The 14034-nt window shown below is 42.2% G+C and overlaps 1 protein-coding gene across 1 annotated transcript in view; it reads right to left on the bottom strand.

Moving 5' to 3' along the window:
• The window catches only part of LOC311522788 (solute carrier family 9 member C1-like), a gene marked incomplete at its 5' end in the record, with an annotated part of 307404 nt that extends 293725 nt beyond the window's left edge, over positions 1-13679 (bottom strand). The window contains 3 exons of the mRNA XM_084632258.1: positions 6189-6308; positions 9328-9428; positions 13514-13679. Of these exons, the coding sequence (XP_084488384.1) occupies positions 6189-6308; positions 9328-9428; positions 13514-13679 (387 nt within the window). The remainder of the gene's footprint in view (positions 1-6188; positions 6309-9327; positions 9429-13513) is intronic.
• Between the last annotated feature and the right edge of the window lie 355 nt (positions 13680-14034).

Here is a 14034-nt window from a genome sequence, read left to right as displayed (position 1 = left end):
TGCTATCTTCAGGTCTGACACCTAGCGGGCATCCAACTTTGTCTCCAGCTCTGATCTCTGGCTTGGCACCGGACTCAGGCGCTGTCTTTGTTTTTGACTTCCTGCAATGACCACTAAGCCTGAATGCCCATACCCTGTTCATTTCAGGTGGGATATACCAATACTGCCAATTATGCCAATCCAGCATCATCTAATAATCCTAGTGCAGTGGTTCACAAACTTCTTTGCACCGTGACATGCTTCTGACAGCAAAAATTATTACACTACCCCAGAAGGAGGGACCAAAGCCCAAGTCCACCCACTCTAGGCAGAGGGCCAAATCTGAAGCCCAAAGGCTTCAGTCCTGGACAGGGGGCATGTAACCTGAGCCCCACTGCCCAGGACTGAAGCCCTTGGGTTTCGGGCTTCAGCTTTGGCCCTGGGCAGTGCGGCTCTGGCTTCAGCTTCAGCCCTGGGCCCCAGCAAGTATAACACCAGCCCTGGCGACTCCATTAAAACAGGGTCGCGACTCGCTTTGGGATCTCAACCCACAGAATAGGATGCCTCTTTGAGACTCAAATCGAGGAGGAAAGCCCTGCTTCAAAAGAATAGGCCAAAATCACTGTCAGATCGGGCTCTTCTTCGGAATGCAGATCCACCCCCAGAGCAGATAACAAGACACCACGTGATATAACAGAAGCTGAAACTTGAAGAAGGGATAGCAGCAAAACAGAATTTCTTGGAGAACCAGTTGGAGTCTAAGGTGTTGGGCACAGGATGTCCGGTACAATATCCCATCTCAGTCTTTTGTCAGGAGGAGAAAATTGAAATGGACGTTCCTCTGTTGGCCACTTTATTATTTTAATTAAGGAGGTAATTGGGTCCAAGATTTGTTGTGAATCCGCATGACCTGTGCCATAACTGTAATAGTAGGAACCAGATGAGTTGAAGTACTTGGTTCTGAGGACTTCTTCAGATCTGTAATATTACTACAATTTGGAGCTCTCTTGTTCTTAGAGCTCAGAACCATACTATGTTCTCAATCCAAAGGATCCAATGAATAAGAAGGCTTCCCTGGTCCAGTTTAGCGTCTCTTTTTCTCAGAACCAAAGTATTTGGTTCCAGAATGGTATCTGGTGGTTTGGGTGTCTTATCTGGAACCCTCTCCAACAAAGGCTTTAGTGTGACGGAGACAGATCAGAGGATTTAGCTACTGAGAGCTCAGTAAAGTTGGAACTGGAGCTTGGTGCTAAGGCTGAATGATTTATCACAGTGGCAATCTTGAATCCAGAAGTACTAGGTGCTGATTCAGGCCTCCCTTCTCTTTCTTCAAATCTGTTAAATACCTGTGATCCAAAAGTTCTAGCAGTCAGAGCCTCCTACAATAGGAGAGTCTGGAATCTATTCTGTCTCTCCTTTATAGTCCTAAGGAGTAAATGTGCTACAAATAGCACAATAATAAAAATGTTCTTCCCCTAGGCTCTTGAAGCATCTGGAATGGGTGGCAGATGCTGGGAAGACTGCAGAGCATGACACACATCTTTTAAAGCATAATTCTTTGTCTTTGGATCTGCGATCAACACCAGTACTAAATCCTACTAATATCTTGAAACAATTCTAAAATCTAAATTCACACTAAAACGATGAACTATTAGCTAACTAATTAACCTTAATGAATGCTGAAATAGTGAGATACGTATCGGAAAGCTACAATCGAAGAGATCAAGGGAGGTCTCTGTCTGTCTATCTCCTGCAGTCTGAACTGTCTGCAGCAGTCTGAACTAAAGTGGCAGGTGATGCCATGCACCCCTTTTCATACCCTGGGCTTTGAATGCTAAGGGAAAGGAACTCAAGTACTGCTACCAGGTGGTTCCACCATCCAAGCTACATCAATGAACATAACCCAAGAGTATGAAAATGCAGAGGATACTCATAGAATACAAGACTTTATCCAGCTAGCTATGATGAATCTAGAAACTTTCAGAACTTCTGAGGCCCTTCCAGAGTACAAATAACGAGTATGAATAGATTAATTTTATGTATGTAAAGAGAAGAGGGCTCAGGCTGACCACATCCAAAGTGTGCCAAATCTCTTATCGGGGATTTAAAAGAAGGGGAAAATCCAGGAAGACAATTTTCTGATTGATATGTAAGGAAGACCTGGAGTCGAGCGTAAAACTATAGAACTATTTTCAAAATTTCTTTATTCTTGCAGAAAAATCAGAAAGTTCTTTACAGGAGAGAAGAGCTCTCTCTACCTCTGCCTGGCAATAATAATCACAATGAAAGAAGATTTTTTGAAAAAGAGCCTATGGGACAAGTGGCCATACCATGGACTAGAAGGGAGGAGGACCAAAAGATTTAGGGTATGTCTACACTTACCATTTAAAGCGCAAAAAGTCCCTTTTTTGGGCTAAAACCGTGGGAGCGTCTATATTTGTTAATGACTTTTTGTGATGAAACTCAGAAGTTTCACTGCAAAAAGAAAACCACTTTCACGAGAGACATATAGCTCTTACCGCTGTTGTTTTTGAGCTGCTGTGAAAGTGAAGACACATTCTACCAGTGTAAACTCCTTTTGGCCTCCAAAGGATATCCCACAGTTCCAAAAGTGGCCACTCTGGCCAGCATCTCCGCTGCTCTGACACAAGGTAAACGGACATTCGCCCCTCCTTCTGTAAGCCCCGGGAAGTTTGAAACTCTCTTTCCCTTTGCTTGTAGATATGGCAGGGGTTTTTTAAAAAATGCCACAAAAGAAATAAGGAAGTAATACGACTGCTGGGACATGCTAGGGCAGCACAGGGCACTGAGCAGGGACCCAGAATGCCTTTCGCTCACCCCCCCCCTTCCCACAAGACTTATCGAGAGAGCTGCACTGTGGGATAGCTGCCCTACAGTGCTGCTCTCATCGGCGATGGAAGTGCTGCTAGCGTAAACACTTTCTGACGCCTAAGGAATTGAGTGGGTACACAAACCAGCGCTCTACTTTCACCGGTTCCCTATCACCGGTGAAACTTATAGCGCAAAACTCTACAAATATCCTTAGGCTACACAAAGGGTTTACAGAGCAAAATGTTAGTTTCAGGTGAGATTACAACCATAAAAAAATACATGTGACAAGGGAATGGGACCAAGTATGTGCCACTTTAATCACCCTTAAAGTGGAAATTTGTCCCTGAAAGTTGCGGGCAGACAATACAAAATCCAATCCTGCTTGAAGAAACTCTTAAAATTGAGACATTTGAGATTGTCTTAGGTGAAATTTTTATAACTGAGCAGAACTGAGAAGAAGCTGCCCACAAACTACTAAGAGGCTTTGGAAGTGACCACACACAGTTCAGTACATAATTGACTTTTGGGTTTGGGCAGCAAAACAAAAAAATTGGGGAAAATATTTGGTTGTGAACATTTGCAGAACTTCTCAGCAGATTGGAAAAGTCCATTTCAATCTGTGTGTACCTAAAGGATAATAGGATTATAAGGAACAGACAACACGGATTTGTCATGAACAAATCATGTCCAACCAAACTAATTTCTTTCTTTGACAGGGTTACAGGCCTAGTGGATAGGGGGAAGCAGTAAGCATGAAATATATTGATTTTAGTAAGGCTTTTGAGACATTCCCACATGCTAATCTCTTAAGCAAACTAGGGTTTGCTCAGTGGTTTGAGCATTGGCCTGCTAAACCCAGGGTTGTGAGTTCAATCCTTGAGAGGGCCATTTAGGGATCTGGGGAAAAAATTGGGGATTGGCCCTGCTTTGAGCAGGGGGTTGGACTAGAAGACCTCCTGAGGTCCCTTCCAACCCTGATATTCTATGAACAAAAATGATAAAAGGTTTAGAAAACCTGACCTATGAGAAAAGGTTAAAAACACTGGACACATTTAGTCTTGAGAAAAGAAAGACTGAGAGGGATCTGATAACAGTCTTTGAATATGTTAAGGGCTGTAATAAAATTTGATCAATTCTTCTCCATGTCTACTGAAGGTAGAACAAGAAGTAATGGGCTTAATTCTGCAGCAAAGGAAATTTGTGAGATATCAGGAAAAACTTTCTAACTATAAGGTAGTTGAGCTCTGGAATAGGCTTCCAAGGGAGGTTGTGGAATCCCCATCATTGGATGTTGGACAAACACCTCTCAGGGATGGTCTAGGTTTATTTGATCCTGCCCTAGCACAGAGAGCTGGACTCAATAACTTCTAAAGGCCCCTTCCAGCCCCAAATTTCTATGATTTCAGACCACCGTGTGTGTACGTGTCTACCCTATAACCTTTTGCCTAATGGTTAGGTCACTTGCTTAGGATGTGGGAGATTCAGGTTTGAATCCTCACTCTGGAGCAGGGACTTGAACTCAGGTCTCCCACCTGCCACGTGGGTATCATAACCATTGGGCTACACGGCTACTCTGTTCTCAGTCTCTCCTGTTGAAGCTGTTCCACTTTGTGTAAATACTTAAATATTCACTGAGACAAAGAGAAAGAACACGAAATATTCTGTAGCCTGGTATTTAAGGCATTCACCTCAGCAGTAGGAGATATGAATTCAAATCTTCTCTCTGCTTGATTCAGCATGACTTTGAGGCAAATAGCCTTACCTCTTGTCTTATGCTTGCTTGTTTATTTACATAGACTACCACAGATACAGTGTCAATTCAAATTAAAAAATAACTGGGTTTTCAACCCTTTGATGAAATAACAGAATGTATCTAACAGTACACAGCTCCAATCTGCTGTTGTGCCATTTTGACCCACTTGGTCCACACTGAGGTGGCACACCATCCCTTCAGATTGGCATCTGTGGCAATTTATCTACTGCAGGTTGGTCAAGGGAATGCACATTCCTGAATAGGTTGTCAGAGTCCTCCTCCTACTGTAATAACTCCTTAATTGCTAGGGATAGATGGCTGGGATGTGAAAGAGGATGGAATGGTTGATCCCACTGAGTGAAGAATAAGTGAAAAACTGGTCAATCACAAGAGAATTACCCCAGTGTAGGGAGATCCTCTCATGGTGGAGAACTGATTTAGTAGCCCAACACACACCCCTCAGCACCTGCTTTTGGCATGATCCCCAGCCTTTGGCAGCTGGTAAACCTTACAGAAGCCTAAAGGCTGTTCTAAGTTATGTTGGAGAACTAGACTAGTACACAATAGGCCCCGGTTCAACGAAGCACAAAGGGCATCTTTGCATCCCTTCATCCACCCCTAAGCTACATACCCCTCAGTTTTAGCAAAGCATCTATTCCAACATCTCGATCCCTCCCTGTTTCTGTGATTATCTGAGCCAAATACTTTGGGAGCAGCAATGTTTGGGCAGATTCAGGAAAAGACAAGTACTCCTTCCCATCCTTCTGTCAATCCTTGTTCTAATAGTCCCCTGCAGGGTTCTGGGAGCTCAGTAGGGGATTACTAAAGTCTAGTGGTTCTAGATATTTGCTTCATTAATGAATCCTTTATCAAAACTGAAATGTCTGATGAAGTATGCCTCCTCTGAGGAAAAAGAGGATATAAGAGAAGGAAGAGAAGGTGGTTTAATCTTCCTCTCAGAGACCTTGGACCTTTTAAAGCTTTTCCTCTCAATCTTAACCTACATTACAGTGTGTGGATGGAGAAATAGAGAATTGAGAGGACACAGAAAGGAGGTAAGCAGACCTGCATAGGAAAGTGAAGTAGCCTTAACATTGAGTGTGACTTTGGATTGATGAATAACCTGACCCACTAAGGAGAGGATCTCTGGATAAATCACCTCCATAAAACATTTCTTACATGATTAATAAGCCCTTTGGCATCCTAAAGCCCATGTTTTATGGTAAGAGTCTGATAGGAACATCCCCTGGCACTCCTGTGGGAAGAGGGAAAACTACAGTGCTGAGAACTGTGGTGCCCCCAGCCTCAGCAAACAAAACTCTCTGATGTGTGCCCTGAATTTCCTGGGACTTTCGAAGGGAAGAGGGGTTGAAATGCTGTGGTACTCCATAGAGTCAGGTTGGCCTTTGCGATGAAAGGAGGGGCTGGAGCATTCAGTCCAGTAAGGCAAACTTCCAGAAAAGTAAGAGGCCCTCTTTAAAGTGCTGCCGGCTTTAGAGGAGCACAAATGGCAAAAGTGGGACCACTGGTGCACAGTGTGGAAGATTTTTCAAAATATGCCACCTATCCTGAGAAGTTAAGGGGGAGGCTGAATTCCTAATGTTGACAAAGGTAGTGGTCTTACCACTGGAAGCCTGAAATGAAGGGGAGAGAGAACCTCCTGGTTTGTGACTGCTACCATGGGTCTTGCTGTTAGAAACTCTTCTGCCTGCCCTGTGAGAAAGAACTTCCAAGACTGCTCCAACTGTTTGCAAGAGAGAGCAAGAAGGGGATAAAAAATGATGACACTATGAGCCTGCTGGTAAGGAAATTTGTGTTCAGCCATGCCTGTCGCATTTTCTGCCTAACCAACTAGCTGATTGCTCAACAAAGAGCCACAGGAGTCAAGGTAGAAAACAAAATGAGAAAAGCAAAGGAGAGAGTCTGCAGAAACTGAAGCTGGGCAGGAAGAAAATACCTTGGAAGCTAGTGAGTGGTCACTCTGCTTAACTGTAGTGAAAAAACTATTAGAACAGAATGTTGTATATAACTTTTCAAGATTTCTAATTATAAATGTAAGTAATTACACTAGAATTATAATCATAAAAGAAGCACCAAATCTTTTAGGTCTAAAATTTCACTTAAAAGTGTTAAAGCACAGTAGGTAATGGCCTATTGACTCTAAATACCTAATTTAAAAAATCCACCATTCTATCACAACAAAATTTTTAAAATACTAACAAATCATTGCATTACTTATTCCACATCATACAAGATTTTTGTTCTGTTGATGCATATGCAGAGATGCAGCAATGGTTTAGTGTGTTACTGTGGACTAAACATAAATTTAAGACTGAGCAACTGTTGCGTAATAAATCCCATCTCTACCAGTAATTTTCTGTGTGGCAGAGTGAAATGATTTAAATCATCACTTTTAATCACAATTTAAATCAGCAAGCAGGAAACCTTGATTTAATCATTGATTGTAATCTTCTTCTGCATATGTACTTTTTAATTATTTTCCTAAAGAAACAATAATTCTCATTAGTTGGTAACCATTAAAACATGTTGATTTGCAAGTAAATATAGCCTTTAAACTACATTTGGTGCTTCTTTTTGCTAAACACAAGGACACACTATACCCATATACATTTAAGCAATTATATATCTTATCTTACATTTATTCACATTTCTTACTTACTAGATGATGATTCATTTTTTACTTGTGATTTGTGTCAAGCTCTATTTGGAAATTTGAATTCAATTAAAAATGCACAAAAACGGCATTTTACAATGTTTTTAGTAGTTAAATAAAACTACCTTACCCTATCAAATCCTGGTTTAAATTTAAAACTAACTGATTTATTACACAAAGTATTATCTGTAGTTAAGTTAAATGAACTGAATATTTCTGGTCACCAATTCCTTCAGGATTTTAGATCTAGTAAGTCTCATCCTTTTACATCTAGTTTTTATTCACTGATTGGAAGAAGAAAACAAGCTTTTCTACTTTTTTCTTCAGCTGGTTTCTTAACTTTAAATGAACTAGTCATTGAACTGAGCTAGATGAATAAACCCAAATGTTCTCTCTGCACCTACAGAAGAGGCTCAAAAACTGGTTCAGCACTTCAACAAACTCTGGTTACAAGCGCTTAGTTAGTAACTTCCACCAATTCAGTGGTTTGACTTTCATTGAAACTTTAACATCAAACATGTACTGCTTAATATTTTAATTTAATTTAAAAGATTTAATTGTTTATTGTAAGTTTAGGCCATAACATATGTTGTTATAATTTCAAAGAGGTTTATTTTTTTAAGTAAGCCTCTTTGAAATTATAACAATATTTATTATTATTAACAATATTTATATTATATTATATAACAATATTATTAACCATATTTAATTTTAAAAAAATCCAATTATATAAAGTTTCTTTTTTTTTTAATGAAATCATTTTTATCCACCCCACTGTGTAGCCTCAAACTTGTCACAGCCTCACTGCTTTTCAGTTTCTCTATCTTTAGTTACATATCTACAGTACCTTGTAGAGCTGTTGGGAGGATTACTATCTTTATGACATGATGAAAAAGGTAAATCACTACACAAGTGCTTTATACACAGCTTTCCAAATAGGGATTTCAATTTTTTTTTTTATTAATAGGCTGATTTCTCTTTAGCACAAGTAAGGAACACGTTTTGTCTGAATCAATCTGAATTAAGTTTTTAATAATAGTAAAGTCAACAACCATCATTCTACCACACACGACAAGAATAATTTCTAGTAATTCAATTGGATCACCCCCAGTTTTATTTACTTTAAAAAAATATTATTGACTTATTCCTGTTTTACTTCAGTTTTCAGGTTGAGAGATAAGAAATAATTAGTGTCTCATCACTTTTATTCCACCGACATTTCTTCAATAAACTATTCATGAATAGGCCCCCAAATGTGTAACACTAAACACATAATCGACTGTTTATGTGCATTAATAAAAAGTGAGGTTTTACCAAAATGATTTTTTCCACAGACAGTCCAAAAACCATACTTTGCAATTACAGTGCCTACCATCAAAATGATTTATAAATATTAAGTAAACCATAGAAGACCCTATGAATTAAGTAATTATTATCCTTATTCCACAAATGAGGAAATTGGGACAATTGTGGGCGAAAGCCAGATCTCTAAGCCTAGATTGGAATTTTAACCTCCAGACCAACAGTTCTCAAATATTTTGATAGCATGAACTACTTCTTAATAGAGAGAGTGTTCTTGCAAACCCATCCAATTCACAATTATAAGGTCTACCTCCCCTTTCATTGACAATCTCATAGCATCCCTGTGCCAGCTACAGAAATATCTTATATGGAAAACTAGTATTAAGGATAGGTTTCAGAGTAACAGCCGTGTTAGTCTGTATCCGCAAAAAGAAAAAGAGTACTTGTGGCACCTTAGAGACTAACATTTATTTGAGCATAAGCTTTCGTGAGCTATGAAATGAGCTGTAGCTCACAAAAGCTTATGCTCAAATAAATTTGTTAGTATTAAGGATGTATTTCATGTATTTTTAGCTGCCTCTGAATGTTGTTTAGTATCTGGAAACAAGGATAGCCATATGATAGGATAGTGTTCTGTGGTCCATCATTTGGGAACCCCTGCACAAAACTAAACTCCCTCTTTATTTATAACCCTGTGGGGTGAAAAAAACCAACAAACCAAGCAAAAACCCATGTGTTGCCTTATGGCCCACTTTAATAACGGTTATAGTTACTAAATATACAGTACCTCCTTTATAAAGTAGCCCAATAATCCAAGGAGAATTCCAAACAAACAAAGAATTACAATAATAGGAATGTTTGATTCCTTCAGAATGGTTCTCAACAGAGCTGGAAATAAAGAGAGATTATTATATACAGAAACAGTATCATTGTATATAAACATGCATTTCTGATCAGAAGCAGCCCAACAGATCTGACCTGACATTCTCCTGTACATGCTACCTGATTTTAGGTTTACAAACATGCTAACATAAGGGCTGTGGAAATTTACATTTAATATAAATAAAATTAATGTTCAACCAGTACTTATTTTCATATCCAGGGCACAACTGCATGAATGTTCCTAGTTCCAGGTCTTGGTCTGGCTGGTAAGCACTCATCAGCATCCGTATTTCCCTTCAGCTCAAATGTACAAAGTGAAACAAACATAACAAATAGCACTCACTATATCTGCCAATGATATTTTATATTTTCTTCCTTCCCCCTTCCATTTTCTATATCTCGAACTGATTACCTCAATGCACCACCACCAAAATGTTTTATGGACATCTGAAAGAGTTTAACCAAATGGGGTTTTGAATAAACAGCAAAACAATCCAAAGTGTGAATTCACCATAGGGGAGGTATATAGTGGAGGCAGATTATGCAAATTCTGTAATGGGACTCTACAGAGGCAAGTTCTGAAGAAGTGTTCCAGTTAACCAGGATAGTGTTATTCAGCATTTAATTGTACAATAAAGCCAATTACTTGCTTCTTTTTCCTATTTTCAATATCAAGTCTAGTTGAAAATACACCAATGAAAATATACCAGTAAAAAATCTAGCCAACAAGAGCCATATTATCACCTCCCCAAAAACATTTGCCAAAGTTACATGTATCCAAATTCCCAATAGCCTTCTACTGTAGCATCTGAGTATATTCTTATTTAGTTCATGTGCTGCATTCCTAACAGTGAAGCACTAAAAACAAATAGCACAAGATACAAGTTAAGCATTATATAGTACTGCAACAACACAAAAAAGTTCCCCTGGACATCTTCAAAATGAGCATGGTAATACAGGCAAAAGTTTTGTAGGTATCATGGGCACCTAATACCTTTTTGAGCAGGGGTAGGCAAACTACGGCCTGCAGGCCAGATCCGGCCCATCAGGGCTTTGGATCTAGCCCGCGGGATTGCTACCCCTATTCCTGGAAGCGGCTGGCACCACCTCCCTGCAGCCCCTGGAGGAGGAGGGGCAGAGGGCTCCGTGCACTGCCCTCACCTGCAGGCACCGCTCCCCCCAGCTCTCACTGGCTGAGAGCGGTGCAGGGCCAGGGCAGGCATGCAGGGACCCGGTGCACACGGTGCACGTTGCTGCCACCCCAGAGCCACTCCAGGTAAGCAGCACCAGGCCAGAGCCCACACCCTGAACCCCTCCTGCACCCCAGCTCTCTGCCCTGAGCCCCCTGACATGCCCCTCCTGCACCTAACCTCCTGCCCTGAGCCCCCTCATACACCCCACACCCCTCTGCCCCAACCCCTTGCCCTGAGCCCTTTCCTACACACCGCACCCCCTCCCACACACTGCACTCCCTCCTGCAACCCAACTCCCTGCCTCAGCCCTACATTCATGGCCCTGCATGCAATTTCCCCACCCAGATGTGGTCCTCAGGCCAAAAAGTTTGCCCACCCCTGCACTTAACTATAGGACAATCGTAGTTTCAGTAATCACTTTAACTTTCAGCTTTATGCCAGCATTCAGAGTCTTCATAAAGTTCACCGACATGGTGGATTTATGCTAATCAGGCTCCCCTTTTTGCTGTTCAGGTTGCAAAGAAGAGGGGAAGAAAGGGCTCCCTTTTGGTCATAGAAAAATGCCAATGTTATTTAAGTTAAGGAAGACTGCATGGTCTAAGGTGCTTTTTATTTTCTGGGTATAAGGGCTCATTCCTTTACAGTCATCACTACTTCATTGGTGGAAAAATTCAGCTTCTGTGGAGGTGATCTGCCATGCAAAAACCTGGCATTCAGTCTATTCTTTTACTTGCCGTTTCACAGTCAATGTCAACATATCAGCAGACTTGGCTCTTTGGAGAAAGGGTCTCGGGACCATGATCCCAGGCACTACCTAGTTCCGTAATCTTAGTAAGCCTGTCCAAGGTTCACCGGGGTGCTACTAATTATAGCACAGGTGGCAATCCCGCGGTCCGGATCCAGTCCACGGGCCATAGTTTGCCCACCCCTGGTTAAGTGGAAGTATTTTAGATACAACATGTATGTGCAGGTAGAAATCAGTCAGGGCCAGCCTCAGGGATGGGTGACATGGGTGACTGCCCAGGATGATCACAAGGGTGCTGAGTGTGGCAAGCTGACAGGCTTGGGCTGCAGGAGTGGGTGTGCATGCAGCTGAACTCGGGGCTGCCAACCTGGCGGGGAGGTGCAGGCAGCAGGACCAGCCCCTGGGTCCCCCCTTCCCACAGGCAGGGTGGTCAGAAGTGTATGCCTAAGCGAGCCCTCGGGGCTCAGAAACTCCTCCCTCTGCAGTCCTTCCTGCTGGTAATGGGGGAAATGGGGAACCCGAGAAGCTTATGGGGGCTGGGGTGATGGAGGGGAACCTAGGGGCAACAGAGGGGAGCCCATGGGCACCAGGCACACCAAATTTGCTCAGAGTGCCATTTTCCCTAAGGCTAGCCCTGCAGTCAGTGGTCTTTGAGATCTGCATCCATTGCTGATGAAAAAAAATACAGACCCTGGCCTTTGCCCATCCTAGAGCTGGGGGTTGGAGCAAGTCTTGCTTCACTGGCATTCAAAACTCTTCTCAGCCAGTTTGGATCTATTCCTTTATTCTCTTCTATGGTAAGACCTCTGTAACCTTTAAGCAATGATGGGTTAGATCAGCAAACCATATACCTCAGATAAAAGAAATGGACAGCTAAGAACTTAATTTTCTCTCTTCCTGATATCACTAAGTCTGTTGGTCCTGTAAAGGTGGAAAACAATTAACAGAAAAACTATGTAAAAAATAAGGAAAGCCAGAATTTAAGGAGAAAAAGTTTAAAGAGCAGGGATATACTACAGCATGGAGTACCTTTCTATTCAATACCTCATCAGCAGAAGCTTGAAACGTTCAGCTTCTAGTGCTTTGTAAAGGTAAGTAAACTTGCAGATTTAAGATGATCATACAGAGGACTGCACAGACCACGAAGTAGCAGGAGATCAGGAAGAGCGTACCCAAAGTGTCCTGAGTACGTTCTGTTTCTGAGATCTTTAAAAATCTTGCGATGTAGTTCCTTTATACATTATATGATGGTGCCTCCTCTCTCTTTAACTTTTTTCTTTCTTTATCTGGAATTACACTGGAACCGAGTTCTTCTGTATGGTTTAGTTCTCTTCAACCAAATATGTAGAGCTCATTTTACATCTAATTTTGGTTATTTTCTCTCTTTATGATGATTACACATTAGGGTGAATAGCCCACAAAAGCCTATGCCCAAATAAATTTGTTAGTCTCTAAGGTGCCACAAGGACTCCTCATTTTTGTTTGTTTTTTTTTAATAATTGAAAAGGTTAACATAGCTCAAGCAGAACTGCATTTGGTTCCAGATTCAGGTTCCAATTAGTGGCTTGATTCCTGCTGTTTTTGGAACCTCTTCATTATATAAAAATGTATGATCATTTTTTTTTTTACCAGGAGGGCTAGAAGTGGAGGATTGTTGAGGGGATGTGAGCAGGGAGATAACAGAAGAAAGAAAAGTGGTGCTTGTGGAAGTCAAGCGAGACACATAAAAGGAAGGAGATGAACAATGATGAGGAAGAAGAGTGCAGAAGGAAGCTGAGGTAGGAGGAGAGAGGTAACAAAAGGAGCCGAGAAGCCCAATGATACAGCTTGTGCATGAAGTTGGGCAGTGAAGGTCACAGCGAGAGGGCAAAAGGTTAGAGATAAAAGGTGAAACTAGTCAAAGTGAAAAGTTAAAGTCTAGATGATGTCATAATGCATTTAGGCCTGATCCATTTCCAATAATTAACCACAGACTTCACTGACACACATGCTGAGATGGACTGGTATCACACAGGCCAAGCAGGTGATTTTCTATTCCCAGAGGCCTGCAAGGTTCTCTTGGGTTGAGAGGAACAAGCTGTGCTACATCCATCCAATACGGGACTGTGCCTGCTTGCTATCATTTCAATATTAGGAGCCCATAAGTGTCTTACCTCCCACAGCACAGCTCACAAATACCAGCAGCACAACAAATGGCCGCTTCTTCCATATGATATGGTATTGTCCAAAGAACTGGGAGTCCTCTGAGTACCTCCTGCTTAAGGGGCCCTGAGGCAGAGAGGGTGTGACCCAGACATAGCTGCTGTTTATGGAGCTCATCCTGCCTGAGCAACTCACTGGGCTCACAGACGGGGACCCGGCCCAACAGCCATCACCACCCCCGGGGGGGAGAGAAGGGGCACCACAGCTCTGGCCTAACGCCTAGCGGGGCCTTCTCCTCACTGCAAGGAGGGATTCCCCCTGGCCCACTGCAAAGGCTCAGCGCAGGGTCCTGGGAGCCCTTTTCCCACCGAGTCCTCAGAAGGTGGGTGGTGAGGGGCTGGCTCACAACTGGCGGCCCCAGGAGCCGGATCCCTCTGCCAGGCAGCGCCCAGGCTCAACTTTTCCCGTTCCCACAGGGTCCACCCGAGCCCTCTCTCGGCTAGTTTCAGGCCCGGCCTCGCCCGCCCTTTCA

The sequence above is a fragment of the Lepidochelys olivacea genome (assembly GCF_965140295.1).
Source record: "Lepidochelys olivacea isolate rLepOli2 genome assembly, chromosome: 6".
NCBI lineage: Eukaryota > Metazoa > Chordata > Testudines > Cheloniidae > Lepidochelys > Lepidochelys olivacea.
Note: the sequence above shows the minus strand (reverse complement) of the source record. Positions and strands in the feature narration are given on the sequence as shown.